The sequence below is a fragment of the Bubalus kerabau genome, chromosome 5 (assembly GCF_029407905.1).
Source record: "Bubalus kerabau isolate K-KA32 ecotype Philippines breed swamp buffalo chromosome 5, PCC_UOA_SB_1v2, whole genome shotgun sequence".
Classification (NCBI taxonomy): Eukaryota; Metazoa; Chordata; class Mammalia; order Artiodactyla; family Bovidae; genus Bubalus; species Bubalus kerabau.
The window spans coordinates 39,582,340-39,605,116 of record NC_073628.1 but is presented as its reverse complement, the minus strand read 5'-3'; the positions used below and the strand labels follow the sequence as shown (position 1 = coordinate 39,605,116).

At 38.2% G+C, this 22,777-nt stretch overlaps 1 protein-coding gene across 6 annotated transcripts in view; it reads left to right on the top strand.

The window, feature by feature from the left end:
- Positions 1-22,777, top strand: part of PRCP (prolylcarboxypeptidase) — an 88,216-nt gene that overhangs the window by 48,379 nt on the left and 17,060 nt on the right. For all 6 annotated transcript variants that reach the window (XM_055581457.1, XM_055581455.1, XM_055581458.1 and 3 more), the window contains 4 exons: positions 5,930-6,031; positions 9,660-9,841; positions 10,096-10,253; positions 11,006-11,178. In XM_055581457.1, the coding sequence (XP_055437432.1) occupies positions 5,930-6,031; positions 9,660-9,841; positions 10,096-10,253; positions 11,006-11,178 (615 nt within the window). The remainder of the gene's footprint in view (positions 1-5,929; positions 6,032-9,659; positions 9,842-10,095; positions 10,254-11,005; positions 11,179-22,777) is intronic.

The window sequence follows — 22,777 nt, the reverse complement described above, 5'->3', positions numbered from 1 at the left end:
GTTAAATGAATTAATTAATAAAATCTAAACAAAGCCAGTGCAAATAAGAAAAAAAAAATGCAAGTTTGATTTCAAATAGGAATGGTCGAAGGTAGATATATTTTAGCTTTCCTGTTGTACTATTTTTCTTATATTTGTGAGGATAAAAAATACTATAGCTGTTAGCTTGCTTCTCTTGACTATTTATTCTATCTTCTTTTATAATAATGCTTAAATCTGTTAACAAAACTTAATTAAGACACATGAAAGGAAGAAATTTTCCTTTTTAATCAGCCAGAGCTAAGACTGCTACTGCTGCTAAGTCGCTTCAGTTGTGTCCGACTCTGTGCGACCCCATAGACGGCCTCCCACCAGGCTTCCCCTTCCCTGGGATTCTCCAGGCAAGAACACTGGAGTGGGTTGCCATTTCCTTCTCCAATGCATGAAAGTGAAAAGCGAAAGGGAAGTCGCTCAGTCATGTCCGACTCCTAGCGACCCCATGGACTGCAGCCTACCAGGCTCCTCTGTCCATGGGATTTGCCAGGCAAGAGTACTGGAGTGGGTTGCCATTGCCTTCTCCGACAGCTAAGACTAGAAAATGTCAACTTTATACCAGAAAGCTAGTCTGTGAACTACCTTAGGGTGGGGACTGAATCATATTTTCTCCACAGCCAATGTCTGACATGGTGCTTGGTATTCAGAAGGTCTTAGTAAATGTTGAACTGAACTACATTAAAAGCAAAGATACGAACCCAATTATGTTGTGTTATTGTATTCCATATTTCTAATTATTTCCTTAGGAAATAACGTTCCTTAGGATGTTATTAGTCTAAATATGTTAGTTGAAAATAAAATAATTCCGTAGAAACTGAGATCCTAGATATCTATTTCTCTTAGATGAGTGACAGATAAAATCAGAATTTATTTTCCATCAGATTCCTGCTCTGTAATTCTGTGAAACAACTGAGGCTGCGTTGTCTCCCTTCACTTCCTAGTGCAATTGCTCTTTTATGCCAAGGCAACGGGTCTTCTCCAACACCACAATTCAAAAGCATCACTTCTTCAGCACTCAGCTTTCTTTATGGTCCAACTCTCACATCCATACATGACTACTGGAAAAACCATAGCCTTGACTAGACAGACTTTTGTTGGCAAAGTAATGTCTCTGCTTTTTAATATGCTGTCTAGGTTGGTCATAACTTTCCTTCCAAGGAGTAAGCGTCTTTTAATTTCATGGCTGCAATCACCATCTGCAGTGAGTTTGGAGCCTCCCAAAATAAAGTATTTCACTGTTTCCACTGTTTCCCCATCTATTTCCCATGAAGTGATGGGACGAGATGCCATGATCTTAGTTTTCTGAGTGTTGAGCCTTTAGCCAACTTTTTCACTCTCCTCTTTCACCTTCATCAAGAGGCTCTTTAGTTCCTCTTCACTTTCTGCCATAAGGGTGGTGTCATCTGCATATCTGAGGTTATTGATATTTCTCCCAGCAATCTTGATTCCAGCTTGTGCTTCTTCCAGCCCAGCATTTCTCATGATGTACTCTACATATAAGTTAAATAAGCAGGGTGACAATATACAGCCTTGACATACTCCTTTTCCTATTGGGAACCAGTCTGTTCCATGTCCAGTTCTAATTGTTGCTTCCTTACCTGCATATAGGTTTCTCAAGAGGCAGGTCAGGTGGTCTGGTATGCCCATCTCTTGAAGAATTTTCCACAGTTTGTTGTGATCTCCATAGTCAAAGGCTTTGGCATAGTCAATAAAGCAGAAATAGGTGTTTTTCTGGAACTCGCTTGCTTTTTCTATGATCCAGCGGATGTTGGCAATTTGATCTCTGGTTCCTCTGCCTTTTCTAAAACCAGCTTGAATATCTGGAAGTTCATGGTTCACATATTGCTGAAGCCTGGTTTGGAGAATTTTGAGCGTTACTTTACTAGTGTGTGAGATGAGTGCAATTGTGTGGTAGTTTGAACATTCTTTGGCATTGCCTTTCTTTGGGATTGGAATGAAAACTGACCTTTTCCAGTCCTGTGGCCACTGCTGAGTTTTCCAAATTTGCTGGCATATTGAGTGCAGCACTTTCACAGCATCATCTTTCAGGATTTGAAATAGCTCCACTGGAATTTCATCACCTCCACTAGCTTTGTTCGTAGTGATGCTTTCTAAGGCCCACTTGACTTCACATTCCAGATGTCTGGCTCGAGGTGAGTGATCACACCATCGTGATTATCTGGGTCATGAAGATCTTTTTTGTACAGTTCTTCTGTGTATTTTTGCCACCTCTTCTTAATATCTTCTGCTTCTGTTAGGTCTATACCATTTCTGTCCTTTATCGAGCCCATCTTTGCATGAAATGTTCCCTTGGTATCTCTAATTTTCTTGAAGAGATCTCTAGTCTTTCCCATTCTGTTGTTTTCCTCTATTTCTTGGCATTGATCGCTGAGGAAGGCTTTCTTATCTCTTCTTGCTATTCTTTGGAACTCTGCATTCAGATGTTTATATCTTTCCTTTTCTCCTTTGCTTTTCGCTTCTCTTCTTTTCACAGCTATTTGTAAGGCCTCCCCAGACAGCCATTTTGCTTTTTTGCATTTCTTTTCCATGGGGATGGTCTTGATCCCTGTCTCCTGTACAATGTCATGAACCTCAGTCCATAGTTCATCAGGCACTCCGTCTATCAGATCTAGTCCCTTAAATCTATTTCTCACTTCCACTGTATAATCATAAGGGATTTGATTTAGGTCATACCTGAATGGCCTAGTGGTTTTCCCCACTTTCTTCAATCTAAGTCTGAATTTGGCAATAAGGAGTTCATGATCTGAGCCACAGTCAGCTCCCGGTCTTGTTTTTGCTGACTGTATAGAGCTTCTCCATCTTTGGCTGCAAAGAATATAATCAGTCTGATTTCAGTGTTGGCCATCTGGTGATGTCCATGTGTAGAGTCTTGAGTTGTTGGAAGAGGGTGTTTGCTATGACCAGTGCATTCTCTTGGCAAAACTCTATTAGCCTTTGCCCTGCTTCATTTTGCACTCCAAAGCCAAATTTGCCTGTTACTCCAGGTGTTTCTTTACTTCCTACTTTGCATTCCAGTCCCCTATAATAAAAAGGACATCTTTTTTGGGTGTTAGTTCTAAAAGGTCTTGTAGGTCTTCATAGAACCGTTCAACTTCAGCTTCTTCAGCATTACTGGTTGGGGCATAGCCTTGGATTACCATGATATTTAATGGTTTGCCTTGGAAATGAACAGAGATCATTCTGTCGTTTTTGAGACTGCTTCCAAGTACTGCATTTCAGACTCTTTTGTTGATCCTGATGGCCTCTCCATTTCTTCTAAGGGATTCCTGCTCACAATAGTAGATATAATGGTCATCTGAGTTAAATTCATCGATTCCAGTCCATTTTAGTTCGCTGATTCCTAGAATGTCGACATTCACTCTTGCCATCTCCTGTTTGACCACTTCCAATTTGCCTTGATTCATGGACCTAACATTCCAGGTTTCTATGCAATATTGCTCTTTGCAACATCGGATCTTGCTTCTATCACCAGTCACATCCACAACTGGGTGTTGTTTTTGCTTTGTCTCCTTCTCTTCATTCTTTCTGGGGTTATTTCTCCACTGATCTCCAGTAGCATATTGAGCACCTACTGACCTGGGGAGTTCATCTTTTAGTGTCCTATCTTTTTGCCTTTTCATACTATTCATGGGGTTCTCAAGGCAAGAATACTGAAGTGGTTTGCCATTCCCTTCTCCAGTGAACCACATTCTGTCAGACCTCTCCACCATGACCCGTCCATCTTGGGTGGTCCCACATGGCATTGCTTAGTTTCATTGAGTTAGACAAGTCTGGTGCCCATGTGATCAGATTGGCTAGCTGTCTGTGATTGTGGTTTCAGTCTGTCTGCCCTCTGATGCCCTCTCTCAGCACCTACCATCTTACTTGGGTTTCTCTTACCTTGGATGTGGGGTATTTCTTCACAGCTGCTCCAACAAAGTGCAGCTGCTGCTCCTTACCTTGGACATGGGGTATCTCCTCATGGCCCCTGCTCCTGACCTTGGATGTGGGGTAGCTCCTCATGGCTGCCGCTCTGACCTTGAATGCGGGGTGGCTCGAGTCCAAAGTAATACATTTCCTTCCTCTCAAAACCTGAGGTCAATTCTTCTGATTACTTTGATGGATGATCCTTACTGTTAAGAAACTCATACTCTGGTAGGGTCAGACACAGATAAGCAAATGTTGCAACAAAGTAATAGAGATCCATACCTGTTGAGAGTGGTATTGATAGGAGGGTGTGATCAGCAAGTCATCAAGAGGGCAGGCAGAGGAGGGCATCTTGAGCTGGGGTACAGTGTCTGTAGATACATGGCACGGGTAGGGAATGAGCAAGGTGTTAAGAGAGAAAATGGTGTTATTGAAACCATCACAAATAACAGGTTAAAGTCTCTGTCCTCACATGCATACAGCTCTTTTCATTGTTCATTTATTGGTCAAGATAAGAAAAAAATTGTCTTAGTCTTTGTTAGGATCTTCACAGGTGGCTCAGTGGTGGAGAATCTGTCTGCAATGCAGAAGGCCCAGGTTTAATCCCTTGGTTGGGTACATTGCCTGGAGAAGGGAATGGCAACCCACTCCAGGATTCGTACCTGAAGAATTCCATGAACAGAGGAGCCTGGTGGGCTACAGTCCATGGGATCATAAAGAGTTGGACCCAACTGGGTGACTTAACACTTTCACTCAGTCTTTGTAAAGGAATAAGAGCTCATTAGAAAGGAATAATGTGCACTAGGAATGACAAGCAGTTGTAATCTATGCTAAATCTAAATCTGGGACTTCCCTGATGGCTCAGTAGTGAAAAATCTGCCTGCCAATGCAGGAAATGCGGGTTCAATCCCTCGGTCTAGAAGATCTCCTGGAGAAGGAAATGGCAGTCCCCGCCAGTATTCTTGCCTGGGAAATCCCACGGGTAGAGGAGCTTGGTGGGCTACAGTCCATGGGGTCGGAAAAGACTTAAATAACAACAGCAAATCTAAATCTAGTTAATTGATGTTGGCCACCTAGAATGCTTTGTTAAGAAGGATTCTGAGGTCACAACTTAAGGAAAGTGAAAAAATTGCAGCCATTGATTAGTGACCAGCATTATGTGTCGAAATAAGAAGAACTTGATTGTATTCTGGAGCTAGGTGGTGTGTGCTTGAATGTTGGCTCTGCCACTTTCTCGCTCTGTGACTGTCACAGGTTGTTTAAACTGTGTCCTTGCCTATAAAGTAGAGATAATCAAAGTGCCTATCTTTTAGATTGTTGTGATAACTAAGTGAATTAATATATGTAAAGTGTTTAGAATGGTTTTTAATGAGTTGTAAGCGCTCAGTTAATACTAGCTGTTGCTAGCTACTATTTATTTTCATGTAAATAAGATTAATAATCAAAGTACCTATCTCTTAGATTGTTATAATTAAGTGAATTGATACATATAAAGTATTTAGAATGGTATTTAATGAATTGTAAGCAGTCAGTTAATATTAAACCCAGGGGAATCCAGTATGTTTATTTGTACTGTTGTCTTTTATGTTATAAATAAAAGTCATTTGTGAGTAGGCAGATAGCTTAGTTATCCTGCTCTTTCCTAGATTCTTTGGGACACAGTGCAATTTGAAGGCTATTTTAGACATAATGTTGATTCCCAGACTAGAGTGTCAGAATAAGGAGAGTTGGAATGATTGGTAGTTGTGCAATGTGGTCTTATTTTGAATTGTTTCATTCTGATACAGTGTAGATGGATGTGCAACAATGAAACAGTTATATCATTTATCTGTAGCACAAATATGAATTGTCCGGATTCTCAGAGAACTCTTTTTGGTATAGTTTAACATCCATTTCATATGAGTTGCAAAAAAAATTAAGACTTTTTTCACATCCTGATTTTACCCTGTGAATTGTAAATTCCTTCTAGGGGTTCATGTGGGACATAGCTGAGGAAATGAAAGCCATGTTGGTGTTTGCTGAACATCGGTACTATGGAGAGTCCTTACCCTTTGGTGCTGACTCCTTCTCGGTAAGTGTGTCTTTTAAGTTTAAAACATTTTCTAATTACATGTTCCACTGTAAGAAAAATGATAGCTTTAACTTGAACTGCCTGAAATTTCAGTAACTTGTATTTAACCTTTTCATATATAATTTGAAACCTTTTCATATATAATTTCATATATAGTTTTAAAGCCTCAATTTAAAAAATCATATTGTTTTTAAATAATCATATTATTTTAAAAATTGTATTATTACCATTTTTATAATATTGATCAGTCTTTAACTCAATGTGATGAGGCTAGCCTTTGCCAGGTAAATCTTAATCTAAGAATGTGGAGATTGGAGGGAATTTTTCATTGTTTAAAAATATCAGTAAATAATCCTCTTTATAAATTATATATGTAAATTATTGGGTCTATCACTGGAAAAAAATGTCAGGAGTGTACAAATACTTATTTAGTAAGGTGTTTTTCAATAAAATAAGTTCAGATCATGATTCAGAGAGGTCATCTAGTCACTAGATTCCCTCCTGGCCTTTCTTTTCTCTCAAGGAACTTTGGCCTTGGCCACAGATCTACACTTTAATAAGCCAAGACACCCTTTCCTCAGCTGAGTCACTTACGTACTACCCTTGTGTTTCTGACTATATGGATTTGCCATCTGTATTATTCACTATTTTTCTTTTAGTAACTCACTTTTCAAACTTAGCACTTTCTTAATAAAGGCTTTATGTACTATTTTTTCTAAGTTATATTGAAATAAAACAGTATTAAATTAAAAATGTTTGTGCACTACCTAGGATCATGATGTATACCACCTTTATACACATACCAGGCATTTTTTTAAAAAAGATTTCTTTCTTTCTTTTTTTTTTAATGTGGATCACTTTTTTTTTTAAGTCTTCAATTGAATTTCTTACAACACTACTTCTGTTTTATGTTTTGATATTTTTGGCCCTAATTCATGTGGGATATTAGTTCCTTGACCAGGGATTGAACCTGTACACCCTACTTTGGAAGGTGAAATTCCCATACCATGATTTTGGAGAAATCTGAGTTAGAGGAACTTGGGTCAGTCATTTTCTAGGCTTCCTGTTTTGAAAGAACTTTTTATTTTCAGAAATTTTATTATCTTATAAATAAATAAATAAAAAGTTCTTGTGTTATAAATGAAAACCAGAGTGATTTGCTGATATTTGTTAGGTTGCATGGGAAACTCTATTCTTTAGTTTATTATTTTGCATAATTATCTGATTAGGGAAGTTGACAGGTTTTGAAACCATTGGAAAGTAGTTTGTTGCAGATAAAAACACAACCTTCTTTCCTAGTTCCCTGTGGTCCATACTCTGCTAGGAAAAAGTGGGTGAGGGCTCTCTATGCTATGCTTCCTTTCCTTCATGTGCTTGCAGAATTTGTCAGTAGCATGGGGGAATATTGCAAATGCATAGGATTGGGAAAAAACCACACTCAACTATACGTCATACCATGAAAACTGAAAGTAAAGAATAGTGACAGACCATGAGAGAGAAGTTAAGAAGTCAGAGAACATACATCTTAGATAAGAGGAAAGGTTAAAGGAGTAAGTGACATGCACAGGAGAGAGAAAAGATGGGCCTCTGTGGTGGTTCCAAAATATACCAGGTGATGGAAGTAGTCAGAGTGGTGAGACCAAAATATGAAGGTTAAATAGGATAGTCTGATATGGATATGTGGGTGTGTTAGTTATCTGTTGGTACATGACAATTTACCTCAAACTTTAGTGGCTTAAAACAACAGTAAACATTTATTATTTTCCAGTTCCTGTGGGTAAGGAATTTGGAGTGACTCAACTAGCTGGTCTGTTTCAGGGGATCTCATGAGGTTAAGACATCATTTAGTGCTTCAGTCACCTGAAGGCTTGACTGAGGCTGGAGGACCCTCTCTACTTATGTGGAGGATCCACATGAGTGACAAATTGGTGCTGGGTGTTAGCAAGATGCTTTAGTTTGTCCTCTCTTGGGTTTTTCCAAAGGCCTACTTGAGTGGCTTCATGACGTGACAGCTAGCTTCCCTCAAAGTTGGCCATCCAAGAGAGCAAGGTGGAAACTGCAGTGCTTTTTTTTTTTTAAGTCTTTATTGAATTTATTATAATATTGCTTCTGTATTATGTTTTGGTGTTTTGGCTGCAAGTCATGTGGGCTACAGTTCACAGGGTCACAAAGAGTCAGACACAGCTGAAGCGACTTAGCATGCATGCACACGTGGGCTCTTAGCTCCCCAAGCAGAGATCAAACCCACACCTCCTGCTTTGGAAGGTGAAGTCTTACCCAGTGGACCACCAGGGTAGTCCACCTGCAAGGCTTTTTATGACCAGACTTTGGAAGTCATATATCATTTCTGCCACATTCTATTTGTGTTAGAACCAAGTCACTAAGTCCAGACCAAGTTCAAAGGGGGAAGAATTAGACCTCACCTTTTAAAAGGAGACTCTTCTTTAATCTTCTCAGCTTAGCAGGATTCCATTTGAGTTACACCTTCCTACACTGCAGTGAGGAAATTCTCCCTAGGCAGATAACTAGATGATCATGGAACTTACTTACTGAGTAAGTAAGTCACGGCTATGATATTTCCAGTAGTCATGTACAGATGTGAGAGCTAGACTTTAAAAAAGCCAGACAATTGATGCTTTTGAACTGTGTGCTGGAGAAGACTCTTGAGAGTCCCTTGTAAAGGAAGGAGATCAAACCAGTCAATCTTAAAGAAAATGAACCCTGAATACTCTTTGGAAAGACTGATGTTGAAGCTGAAACTCCAGTCCTTTGGCTGCCTGATGCAAACAGCTGACTCACTGGGCAAGACCCTGATGCTGGGAAAGATTGAAGGCAGAAGGAAAAGAGGGTGACAGAGGATCAGATAGTTGGATGACATCACTGATTCAATGGACATGAACTTGGGCAAACTCGGGGAGATGGTGAGGGACAGGGAGGCCTCGCGTGCTGCAGTGCATGGGGTTGTGAAGAGTCGGACACAACTTGGCGAGTGAACAACAACATTCTTCTCTCAGGAATCAAAGTCTTGTGTTGCTTTTCCAGTGTCTGAAAAAGGTTGTTCCATATGTTGGTTTTTTTTCCTTAACTCCAATTTTATAGTTGTACAACAGACAGGCTGACTTGTTCCAGTTGTTGGTATATCAGACATGATAATCTTTCTGATGAGGAAGGATGTTTTATTTTTACTGATGATTCTTACTTCCATTTTTCACAGGATTTAGTTTACCTTTGCTTTATATGGTAGCCTTTGTAAATGTTTCAAGACTTGAAATCAAAATTATAATAGTTGTCTGTTAAAATTAGTATTGTATGCTATCACATCTGTTGTTAAATGTTACTTATGGTTTGTCTCTGTTGTTTCTACTACCTCAGCAAAGTCTTTGGTAAATAGCATTTAATAGAAATTACATTTGAATGCAAAAATACATTATTTTCTTCCCACAAACTTAAAATCACTTTTCCCTGAGTTTAAATTAGCAGTGCTAATGCTTTAACTGGGTGTTTTAACTCAGTTGCCTAGAAATTCTATTTGGAGAAAAGCTTATCTGGCTTTTTTCTGGATCTATGTTATGCCTAAGCTGCTATTATGTGTACATTCATACCCATGTTCTTTGTTATTTTTCTTTAGGATTCCAGACACTTGAATTTTCTGACAACAGAACAAGCTCTGGCTGATTTTGCAAAGTTAATCAAATACTTGAAAAGAACAATCCCAGGAACTAGAAATCAACCTGTCATTGCCCTTGGGGGCTCTTATGGTGGCATGCTTGCAGCCTGGTTCAGGATGAAGTATCCTCATTTGGTGGTTGGGTAAATGCATTTATGTTGGATGTGAGCACTTTCTTAATGGTTGGCAAAGCGAACATAGAGTGTTTTTTGTGGGGGAGGGGGGCGGTGGTGCGGGGGGAAAGGTAAAACATATTCTATTGTACTGAGATTTCTAATTTCTATTTCACTAAGAGTTGTAGATTTTTCTTGTTCAGTATCAGTTTCAATTTTAAAACTTGAATTCTGTGAGTTACATTTTTTTCTTTTCTCTTTCTTTTGGTCTTCTTACCATTTAGAGCTCTTGCATCCTCTGCCCCCATCTGGCAGTTTAATGATCTGGTGCCTTGTGACATATTTATGAAGATTGTAACTACAGATTTTAGCCAAAGTGGCCCAAATTGTTCAGAGAGTATCCGCAGGTCCTGGGATGCCATTAATCGACTTGCAAAAAAGGGTAAGCTTTAATTAAGAGAATGGAATCATGTTTTGTTTTTTTTTGTACCTTTTAAATGCTAAATCTAACACTTTCCACTTTTTCAGTAAACTTTTTATTTAAATATAACATACATGACTGAACGACTAATACTTTCTTTTATTTCACTTTACATATTTAAGTATAACATATAGAAAAGTACACAAATCAAAATATACAGCTTGGTGAATTTTTGCAAAGTGAATACATAGTGTATTCAGCATGCAGATCAGGAAATCCCTCTCCACCTCCACCCCCAAATCCCCTTTGGCCCTTAGCAGATACTACCTCTGTGCTTAACAAACCAGTTGCTATCCTGAATTCTAGAACCGTAAATTAACTTTGCTTACTCTTGAATTTTTTAATAATCAGAATTGCATAGTATGTATTTTTTGTCTCTGCTGTCTTTTACTCAACACTGTGAGATAAATCCATTTGTTTTATTTAGGTGTAGTTTATGCATTCTCCTTGCTCTATAGTGTTTCATTTGTTTATTTATAAATGACAGTGATTGAGAATACTAACTCTGGTAAGCCCCACGAAGATAGGCAACTTATCTATCATGAGATTAACCAGTTGCTCTAAAGATTTTTTGTTGCATGTTGAAAAAGCCTTTTTGGAGAAACTGCATAGGAGACTGAGTTTTCTAAAACGCAGGTGAAGGATAAATGATCTGTAAAACCCTTCTGTTGAGCAGTGCTTTTTAGATTCCAACAATGTGACTCTATTCTCAGGCCCTGGCTTGCGTTGGCTTTCTGAAGCCCTTCACTTATGCACTCCCTTAACAAAATCACAGGATGTTCAGCGTTTGAAAGACTGGATCTCTGAAACCTGGGTGAATCTGGCAATGGTGGACTACCCTTACGAGTCCAACTTTTTACAGCCTTTGCCTGCTTGGCCTGTCAAGGTAACAGGAAGATATCCTTTCATCACTTTTAATAACATACTTCTCTCTCTTCACTGGGCCTAACCCTCCCCCCACCACCGGCACCCCCCCCCCCGCCCCCCCCCCCCATCCCCCGCCCCACACCCTGCCTCTCTCTCTTTTTTTTTTTTGGTGCATTCTCTGACTTTCAGCATCAGAGGAAGTCCCAGTGACAAGGGGACTCTGGAATTAGTCGAATCTCACACCTAGGTAGGAATCCTGGCTTTACTCAAACTTGGATGTGTTACCTAGCTCTTCTGAACTTGTTTCCTCATTTAAATAATGGAGGTAAAATGCATAGATTACAGAGTTGTATGAATTACAACTCTTAGAACTAAAAACTAACTCTTAGAAATAAGACCAATAGTTGCTGTTAATGGAATAGTTACTATGTGCCCAATTCTGTGCTGTATACTTTATACATACAATTTGTATATGTGAGTCACATAGAGCTATATGTAATACATGGTCAGTGCTTGATGAATGGCAGCTGCTCTCGTGGTGCTGTGATTCAGTCAACCGCTAAATGTATTCTAAGTACTAGAGACATCATAAAGACTGCATACATATGGCAAGGTGGAGTATAAAGAGTGCTGACTCTGGATCCTTATCCAGAGCTACCCTCTACCAGCTGTGTGGTCTTTGGCAAGTCTCTCCTCTTCTTAGGCCTCCGTGTCTTCCTCTGCAGAATAGGATAATGATACTTACATTCTCAGTAGGGTTGTGCTGAGGATCAAATAAAATACTGGATGTGAAAACGCTCTGGAAAATTTAAAGAAACATGACACAATAAAATTTAAAGTTCTTTTCATGCCAGAATTCTTTATTGTATGTATTCTTGTTAAGCATTCCTTTGTAAAGAGCATTCCTCATAGTTTTAGAAACAAAGGCTGGCCAACTTGATGGTTATTAAATTCAGAGAATATAACAGATTCTACAGCTAGAACAAGTGCTGTAAATGTATAGAGAATTGGTAATGTAAGAACCAGATTTCAAAAGCAATTTTAATTTAGCTGTTCTTTTGAATTATTAAATGCACACCTTGCTTAAAACTTTGTAACCCAAATGAACCAAGATCATTTGCTACTAGAGATATTTTTCTTCATCTAAAAAGTAGAATGGCCAGTGGGTATCTTGCACACAGTGAGCCAGAGGTAAATGTGTGTTTGAATTAAATTGAATTTTGACACTACAAAATTATTTTAAAGAGTAGCTCTCTCTCACATGGTAAGAAAACCTAAATAAAAATAATGAGAAAAAACTAAATCTGAAACCATTAGTCTCCATAAATGTATAGGTGCTAATAATGTCTTATCTTTCTATATTATTTTATATTTATAAAGCACTTTCATATATACTATCTCATTTAATCCCCACAGTCAAGAGTTATAATTCCAGTTTTATGGAGAGGAAATTTAAGCTCTACGAAGAGGCAGTGGAAGTGGTTTTGAGTGCGAGTCTACCATTGTTCAGATCCCAGATCTTCTCACGTATTGCATTGAACTATTAATGAAAGACTTGAGGGAAGAGTTGGGTAGATTGCTGCCCGCAGTGTGACACCTATCAGACTTAACTTTATACTCTGTGTACAGAGTGAGAATTACACTTGGATCTTTATGCCCATTTGGAGAATGAGTTGTCAGATGATAAAAACCATATGGGGACTTCCTTTGTTATTTAGAATAGGGGTTGGCAAACTTTATCTGTAAAGGACTAGATGGTAAATATTTTAGGCTTTGTGAGCTGTATAGTTTCTGTGACAGCTACTCAGCTTTGTAGCTTTGGCAAGAAAGTGACTACAGACAATATTTAAATGAATGAGGAAGGCTATGTTCCAACAGTATTTATAAAACAGGCAGTGGCTGGCTTTGGCCTGGGGCCTGTAGTTTGCTGACCCAGCTTAGGAAAAGTGCCAGAGGAATACATCTTTTTAATGTTCATTTATGATTTGGAACAGTAAACAGCCTAACTGGTTTTGTCTGTGCATCTTTAATATTCCTTTTGAGATATTTTGCTGTTGAATCTTAACTGTAAATATATAGTCTTGTCTTTTGTGTCTCCTAAATAATCACTCAAAAGTGGTAGAGTATATCTCAAATATTTTGTCATGTGTTTTTGATTTAGCACAGTCTTTTTATCTTTTGTGTACATATATATATTTTAGAAGTTTATTTTTAAGGCAAAGTAACTTTGTGCCTTTGTCTCATAATCACCTTTTACTTCGTTTGTCTAGGACTTGTTCTTGTCATTTCCTTCAGTTTTTTTGTTTTTGTTTTTGTTTTGTTACCAACTTTATCCTTTCTTTTGACTTATTAAGGAACTCTTGATTGTTTATGATATGTTTATAAATCTGTTTCCTGCCTGCATCCCTCCAAAAGTAACCTCTCTTTGCCTCTTGCTTGAGAAACTTCCTTTGCCTCCATCTATCTCGAATTTTATCCTATCTGATTTCAGAATTTTTCCACTACATGTCTCCCTCCCAAGCTTTTAGTTTCAGATCACTTTCTTTCACTGTTCATTCTGTTTCTCCTTTCTTGACCCCCTCTCTGTTCTCCCAACCCCCTAATCCCTGGAACACTACCCAGTTGGAGACTGTTCTTTCACTTGGATAGTTCCATTTAGCCAGGACTCCTCCTCCCTCTGATACACTTCCTCCTTTTTAAAGGACTAACAAACAGCGGTCCTTTTCTGAGTCTGTAACTCAAGCTTAGGATGGTGAGATGATATGTAATAGTTATGAAAAAATGTAGGTGATTTCCAGTGCTACCTGGACTTGCACGGTTCCGAAGTATCCATATGGAGTGTCTGTATGCCATTTTCCACGTCAACTCAAGTATCATTGTTTCTAATTTATCTTTGAGCCATGCACACTCAGACTCCATTTGCTTTTGTTTACTGTTAACAGAAGCTGCAACATTCATGCAGAAATAATCACGGCCTTGGCCGATAGAACACAAGGAAGAGGAGAAAAGGGGAATAGAAAACCCCTCTGTCATTTGACTGCTCTGTCAGCATAAAAACTGCTAGCTCTCAGTTCTCAGTTTCAAGAGCAGTGGTGAAGGATATTATAGTTTGTTTATTTTGGAATCATTTTTCAGCTGATAACTCACCAAATCTTTTGGCTTAGCCTCCTGAGCATGCAGATAGATACAGTGAAATAATAAGACATAAGATGGAAAATCTCTTCTGTTTGTCTTGGTGTTTGATAATGTATTCGACCTCTCTGGGTGGTTTAAGCGGTTTAGGTGCATTCTATGAAAAGGGAGCTTTTAATGACAAAACTAATGTGATTATCTGAGTGAGTGTGAGAGGGGTATTGAAGCCTTAGAGAAAGAAAATCTGTTAGAAAAGCTGAATGTATCTGCTTAATCCTTTCTCTAATGTGGATGGGCCGTACTCTCTGAGAAGAGATAGTTTTGTGTTTTTTTTTGACCTATCTTCTGTAAAAGCATTTCTTTGCCTTCTTTTTCTTTCTGTTATTCAAATGCTTATCTTCATAGGTAGAGGGACACTTAAATCTTTTAAACAACTCATTATCTTTACTTTCTCTGGTGTACGTGGCATTATATTTGGGTTAAGAGCTGATCAGTTTGGAACTGACATTACATGATTTCTTACACTATTTAAAACAGAATTATTAAAATGGACCTCTTATGCTCTTGTCATGTTTTTTTCCTGAATGTTCACATTTGTTCTAGGAAATAGAAAGTGAATTAAATCTGTCCATTTCTTTAACCTCGTTTTACTCTACTGCTTTACAGTTTTCTTTTTACTATTTCTTAATAAAAAGTTTTTTGTAATTTTATATTGCCACAGAATCCCTTCTCTAAGTTATTACCTAAAACAAATGAACTTAGAAAACTGTAACGTAAGAATTAAAAAAATATTAAAAAAAAAAAAAAAAGCATGAGGCTGCAGGTATGTTTAGATACCGTTTTTGTTGTTACTTGACTCTTAAACTGTGACTTCAGAGTCGAGTGTGTATAGTGTAGTAGTTACACATGTTATCTTCAGAGTGTTCTGCATTTGAATCCCAGTTCTGTTACTTTCTGGTTGTATGACTTCGCAGAAGTTTCTTAACCACTCTCTGCTTTGGTTTCCTCATCAGCAAAACGGGGATAAAGAACTATAATGTTTATTAGAGTCGGTATGAGGATTTAATAGGACCTGCTGTATGGTACGGAGAAGGCAATGGCACCCCACTCCAGTACTCTTGCCTGGAAAATCCCATAGATGGAGGAGCCTGGTAGGCTGCAGTCCATGGGGTCGCTAGGAGTCAGACATGACTGAGCGACTTCACTTTCACTTTTCACTTTCATGCATTGGAGAAGGAAATGGCAACCCACTCCAGTGTTCTTGCCTGGAAATCCCAGGGACAGTGGAGCCTGATGGACTGCCGTCTATGGGGTCGCACAGAGTTGGACATGACTGAAGCGACTTAGCAGCAGCAGCAGCAGTTGTATGGTAAGCACTACATTGATGCTAGTTATATGCATATGATTGTTACTATATAATATATATATACATATCAAGAAGACATTGTTGTACCAAGAGTTTGTAGCCAGATTCTGGGTTCAGAACCCGTATTCACTGTTTTAAATTTGTGTATCTGTAGTCAGACCTCTCTGAGCTTATTTCCTTTTCTGTGAAATGGGGATGGTTATTATGTTTCTCCCTGGGTCACTGTAGGGAAAACACCTGAACTCAAGGAATAGTCAATAGTTTTACTAGCAGATTCAGCCCCAGCTTTTCCCATTTCAGTGGATTTATGGTCTAAGTAAGAATGCTATGCCATATGTAGAAATTGTTTAGAAAGCATTGTTTGTTAGTGTCTACAAAATAAATAGAGAGTATAATTAATTAATTCAGTCGCTCAGTCATGTCCAACTCTTTGCGGCCCCATGAACCACAGCATGCCAGGCCTCCCTGTCCATCACCAACTCCTGGAGTCCTTCCAAACCCATGTCCATTGAGTCGGTGATGGCATCCAACCATCTCATCCTCTGTCGTTCCCTTCTCCTCCTGCCCTCAATCTTTCCAAGCATCAGGGTCTTTTCAAATGAGTCAGCTCTTCTCATCAGGTGGCCAAAGTACTGGAGTTTCAGCTTCAACATCAGTTCTTCCAATGAACCCTCGGGACTGATCTCCTTTAGGATGGACTGGTTGGATCTCCTTGCAGTCCAAGGGACTCTCTCAAGAGTCTTCTCCAACACCAGAGTTCAAAACCATCAATTCTTCTGCTTCATAATGCAGGGGCTATCTCAATGCTAAGTATTTTGAATAGAAGTGGTTGGCAGAGAATTTTTCTTTGATTAGGTCACAGTCCCTAAGTAAATAATTAATAGACCAAGTCATATGGATAATAATTGCAAATTTCAGGCTTAAGCTGAAATATTATATGAGATTGAACCAAATATGCCAATATTTGTGTTTGACTTATAAGCATGACAATTTCATATGATTCAGCTTAACATTTACATAGGTATTTTATGCATCTTATAGTAGTTTAACAAAAGTTTATGAATACTTCTTTTGAATTACTAGTTTTTGAATAAACATGGGAATGGTGCTGAGGTTTTGCTAATGTACGTGTTTTGGGGAAAACTTTATTCACTTGGCTACCCCAAAATTCTTAATGGAATACAGTCTTCCCTTAGTATTCATGGTATCTTCAGGGGATTGGTACCAGGAGCCCATGTTTCTACAAAAATCCATGGATGCTCAAGTCCCTTATATAAAATGGCATAGTACAGTCAGTGGGCTTCCCTGGTAAAGAATCCACCTGCTGATGCAGGAGCCATGGGTTCAATCCCTGGGTTAGGAAGATCCTCTGGAGAAGGAAATCCACCCCAGTATTCTTGCTTGGGAAATCCCACGGACAGAGGATCCTGGTGGTCTACAGTCCATGGGGTCGCAGAAGAGTCGAACACAACTTGGCAACTAAACAACAGGAAGTAGGGTTAGTGGGCCTCTTTATCCATGGGTTTCCCATCAGTGGATTCGGCTAGCCTCAGATGGAAATTTCCATCCATGGATACCAAACTTGTGGATATGGAGGGCTGACTGTATATTTATTGAGAAAAATCTTTATAAATGGATTTAAACTGTGTTAAAAAATCCACTGTGTTAAATCCAGTCAGTTTAAACCTGTGTTTTTCAAGGGTCAGCTGTACATAGAGATTGTGTTAGGAAGTGTGTCTTTTAAGCTAGAGGATGATGCTTAGACTCACAGAATCTTTGTGTTAGAAAGGAAATTTAGAAACACCTAAAATAATCAAATTATGTTATTTCAATTATTTTTTGTTTGGCCACACTGTGTGGCTTATGGGATTTTAGTTCCCTGATCCGGGATGGAACTCAGGGCCCCAGTAGTGAGAGTGCTGAGTCCTAACCCCTGGACCACCAGGGAATTTGCGGCAAACATATTTTAAGTGATATTTTTCAGGCCTTCTATCTAGCCTTGCTAAGTGCTAAGTTACTTCAGTCATGACCTGTTCTTTGTGACCCTGTGGACATAGCCCACCAAGATCCTCTGTCCATGGGATTTTCCAGGCAAGAATACTGGAGTGGGTTGCCATTGCCTTATCCAGGGTATCTTCCCTAACCAGGGATCAAACCCGTGTCAATTATGTCTTCTGCTTTGGCAGACAGATTCATTACCACTAGCGCCATCGATCTATAGCAAACAAATTTTAAGTGATATTTTCCAGGCCTTCTATCTAGCATACTGGTAGCATTATAAATTGATACTTCCTTTCTATAGGGTACTTTGACATGTAGCAAAAGACTAAAAATGTTTATTTCTTTCAAGCCAGTAATTCCTCTAAGAATTTATCTCAAGAAAACAAGGGTAGATAGATAGATAGATGGATTTAGCCCCAAGAATATTTATTATAGCCTTACTTGTAATAATAAAAGATTGGGATGATACAAATTACCAATTTGTCCTCAACTCCCCATGCTGATTTCTGCCTTCTGAATTTTCTCATGTTGGTCATTGTCCTTATTAGAGTGTGGTGCTCAGAACTGGACACAGTACTCCAAGGGTGCTCTGACCTCACTGAGGACAGTGGGCCCAGGATTGCCCTTAGTCTGGACATGGAATTTCTATCAGCAGAGGCCAAGTTTCTGATCATGATGTTCTCTCTGTGTAAGTGGGGCTGCCAAAACCCAAGTATTGTCAGCTGGTGCCGGTCTCCAGCCATGCTTGTGTCTTTTAGGGAGTGACAGTAACTGCTGTTTGCAGAGATGGCTATTCATGGAGACGCCTTTTCTTTGCCTGACAGAGGCCCAGTGTTCTTGCTCTGAGAGGGGATCTGATGCCAGCATGTGAGTCACACTCACTTGTTACTGTTCTCTTCAAGAGTTTTAGGCCACTTGTTGCTACACATCAGCACCCCCTTCTCCTTCTGCCCAGCTTGCATTGTCATCCTGCCTCATCTGCCATGCCGTGCTTGAACATAATGCTCTTCTCTGCATTCCATGGGTCTGCTCTGTAGTCTTGTGCTACATTTTGAAAGAGCTAAGTCCACTGGGGGAATCCACATGCAGGAAAGAATGATGATCTTTGCTATGCATGATCTATAGCATGGCAGTAGATAGTTTAATAATTCCATGATTATTTCTTAATTTTCATATATTTTTGAGAATTTCTGATTGGCTTATGTCTCAGGAACATTGTCTGAGAAAAGGGCTATACAATTAGGTATTTTTGACTTACCTTGAATGATTGAGAGTTGTCAGAATAGTAAAACACTCTTTTGCTTGTTTTTTTCAGCTTTCATTTCCTTATTGCTTTAGGCTAGATAAGTTTGTGAATCTTAATTTCTGACTTTCTCACATTCAGCATTTCCAAAAACTTATTGAGAATAATCACATTCTATCTCGCTTTTGGAAAGTCATGTTGCAGTTGAGCACATTAAAGGCTCTGAGAAATCCTGTAGTTAAGAATACTGTTCACATTTGCTGCTACAACATTTCCTAAAATTATTTGACTATAAAATCTTTTTTCACAAAGTATCATTTAACATTCCATAGACATATTGTTGTGCCAAATAAATTTGGGGAGAGTATTAAAATTTCCCTGTAATTCATTTTTTCTGTCTTTTCAAGTTTCCCTTTTTCTCAGGAAGGCATTGCTGGAAGCTGGTCCTAGGCAGAACTGTGATGAGAGACCAGCTTTGCTTGTGACTCTCATCTCCTTTTCCAGTGATCACCTTTCCTGTCTGTGGGAGCATGTCCCTAGACGAGGCCTTTTTGCTCCTGCTGCCCAGAATTTCTCTCTGAAGTGGGGTAACTGGGTTCTTTTTTGCCTGGCTCCATCTTCTCTGGACCAGTCTCTTTTTTGTCAGAACTTGCCTTTTTGTATGTATCTTTTCTATATGAAATGAGAGGGGATCAGATCACTGAATACACGTCAAGATGTTAATAGAGGATGCAAGCTTAATATATTTTTTTTGCCATTGGGGTATTTGCAGTTTTACAAAGGGATGCCTCCTAAGCTGCATAATAGATAAGATGTATGTTTTACAACCAGAGAGACCTGGGGTTGAAGGAATCTAAGTTCTACCATTTACTAACTAGATGACCTTGAATAAAGTGATTTAACCTAAGGATCAGTTTGTTCATGTGAACTAGTAGACAAATATATATCTAGTCAGATTGTTGGAGGATTAAATGATGTAATATTTGTAAACCCAGCAATCAATAATTAGTAGCTATTGCTGTTGTTGCTATTGTCTCTATTTCAGCTGATTCTGTTGCCTATGATTTTTCCCCAACATTTTATTGTGAAAATGTAACTAACATTTTGTCCATTTTGTAATGGACATGAACTTGAGCAAACTTCAGGAGATGGTGAGGGACAGGGAGGCCTGGCGTGCTGCAGACCATGGGGTCGCGAAGAGTTGGACATGACTGGGCTACTGTACAACAACAACAACAATATTGTTTTTGCTATATTGTATTTGCTTATAATATATATATTCACTTATCCACCCCTCTATCTATCCTTCCTTCTATCTTATTTTTTAAATTCATTCAGAGTATGTTGCAGACATTAGTACACTTCTTCCTAAATACTGTGATGTGATTTTATTTTTTTTAATTTAATTTATTAAAACTAAACAAACAAACAAAAAACCAGTTCATTAATTTCTCTCTGCTGCTGCCCTCCTCCTGTCTCTGGCAGCCATTAATCTGTTCTCTTTATTTATTAGCATAGATTTTTAAATTAAAAGCATTTCTTTTTAGATTCTACAAATGAGAGAGCTTACAATATTTGTCTTTGTTTGACTGATTTCACTTCACGTAATGCCCTTAAAATTTATCCATGTTGTCACAAATGACAAGATTTCATTCTTTTTTAATGGCATAATAATGTTCCATTGTATATATGTACCATATCTCTATTTATTCATGCACTGATGAACTCTTAGATTGTTTCCATATCTTGGAAAATCATTGCCAAGACCTATGTCATTGTAAATAATGCTACAATGAACATGGAGATGCATATATCTTTTTAAATTAGTGTTTTTCTTTTCTTTGGGTAAATACCTGGAAGTGGGATTGCTGGATTATATGGCAATTCTAAATTTTTGAGGAACCTCCATACTGTTTTCCATAGTGATGTATCTTTACATTCCTGCCAACAGTGCCCAAGGATTCCCTTTTCTCCACATCTTGCCAACACTGGTTACTATTTTTCCTTTTGATAATAGCCATTCTTAAAGATGTGAGGTGATATCTCATTGTACTCTTGATTTGCATTTTCCTTTCAATTAAAGATGTGGAGCATCTTTTTATATACTTGTTGGCCATCTGTATGTCTTCTTTGGAAAAGTGTCTGTTCAGATCTTCTGCCCATTTTTTAATTGGATTTTTTTGTTTTTTGGCTGTTGAGCTGAGTTCTTACATATTTTGGATGTTAGCCCCTTATCAGATATATGATTTGCAGATATTTTCTCCCATTCAGTAGGTTGACTTTTCATTTGTTGATGGTTCCCTTTGCTATGCAGGAGCCTTTCAGTTTGATGTAATCCCACTTGTTTAGTTTTGCTTTTGCTGCTATTGCTTTTGGTGTCAGATTTAAAAAATCATTGTTAAGATTTATGTCAAGGAGCTTACTACCTGTGGTTTTTTCCTGTGAATTTTATGGTTTCAGGTCTTACATTCAAGTCATTCAACTTGAGTTAATTTTTGTGTCTGGTGTAAAATAGACATGCAGTTTCATTGTTTTGCATGTGGCTGTGCAGTGTTCCCAATACCATTTATTAAGAGACTGTTTTTCCCCCATTGTATATCTTGACTTCTTTGTCATAAGTTAATTGATCATATATGCATTGGTTTATTTCTGGTTTCTCTATGCTGTGTCTTTGTTTTTATGCCAATACCATATTGTTTTAATTAAAATAGCTTTGTAATATAGTTTGAAATCAGTGTGATGCCTCTGACATTTCTCTTTCTCAAGATTGCTTTATCCACTTGGGGTCTTTTATGGTTCCACACAAATTTTTAAATTTTATTTCTGTGAAAAAGCCATTGGAATTTTGGTAGGGATAGCATTGAATCTGTATATTGCTTTGTGTATGGATATTTTAACAATATTAATTCTTCTAGTCCATGAGCATGAAATATATTTTCATTTATCTTCATTTTTTTCATTAATGTCTCGTATATAAAAAAAATTTGGTTGCACTCTGTGGCATGTGAGACCTTAGTTCTCTGACCGGGGATCAAACCTTTGTCCCTGCATTGGAAGGTGGAGTCTTAATCACTGGACTACCAGGGAAGTCCCTTGTATTTTTTTAATATACAGGTCTTCCATATCTAAAATGCTTCCTTTCAGGTATTTTATTCTTATTAATGTAATTGTAAATGGGACTGTTTTATTAATTTCTCTTTCTAATAGTTCATTATTAGGATATAGAAATGCAACAGATTTTTGTATGTTGATTTTGTATCTTGAAACTTGATTTTGTATCTTGAAAATTCATAGATTTTTCTTAATGGATTCATTGATTTTTCTAACAGCTTTTCTTTTTTTGCCACACCACAGAGCTTGCATTATCTTAGTTCCTTGACCAGAGATTGAACCAGTGCCTGCTGCAGTGAAAGTAGAGAGTAGTAACCTCTGAACCATATAATTTCATGTCACCTATAAATAGAGACAGTTTTACTTATTCCTTTCAGATTTAGATGCCTTTTATTTCTTTTTCTTACTTACGTTCTCTGGCTAGGACTTCCAGTGCTATGTTGAATAAAAGTGATGAGTGTGGACATCCTTGTCTTTTTCCTGATCTTAGAGGAAAAGCTTTCAGCCTTTCACTGTTGGGTATGGTATTTGCCCTGGGCTTGCCATGTATAACCTTTATATGTTGAAATATGTTTCCTCTATGCCTACCTTGTTGAGATTTTTTATTATAAATGGCTGTTGATTTTTGTCAAATACTTCTTTGGCATCTATTAAGATGATCATATGATTTTTATTCTTTATTTTGTTAATATGGTGGTTCACATTGACTTATTTGCGGATGTTGAACCATCCTTGAATCCCTGGATACATCCTACTCAATCATGG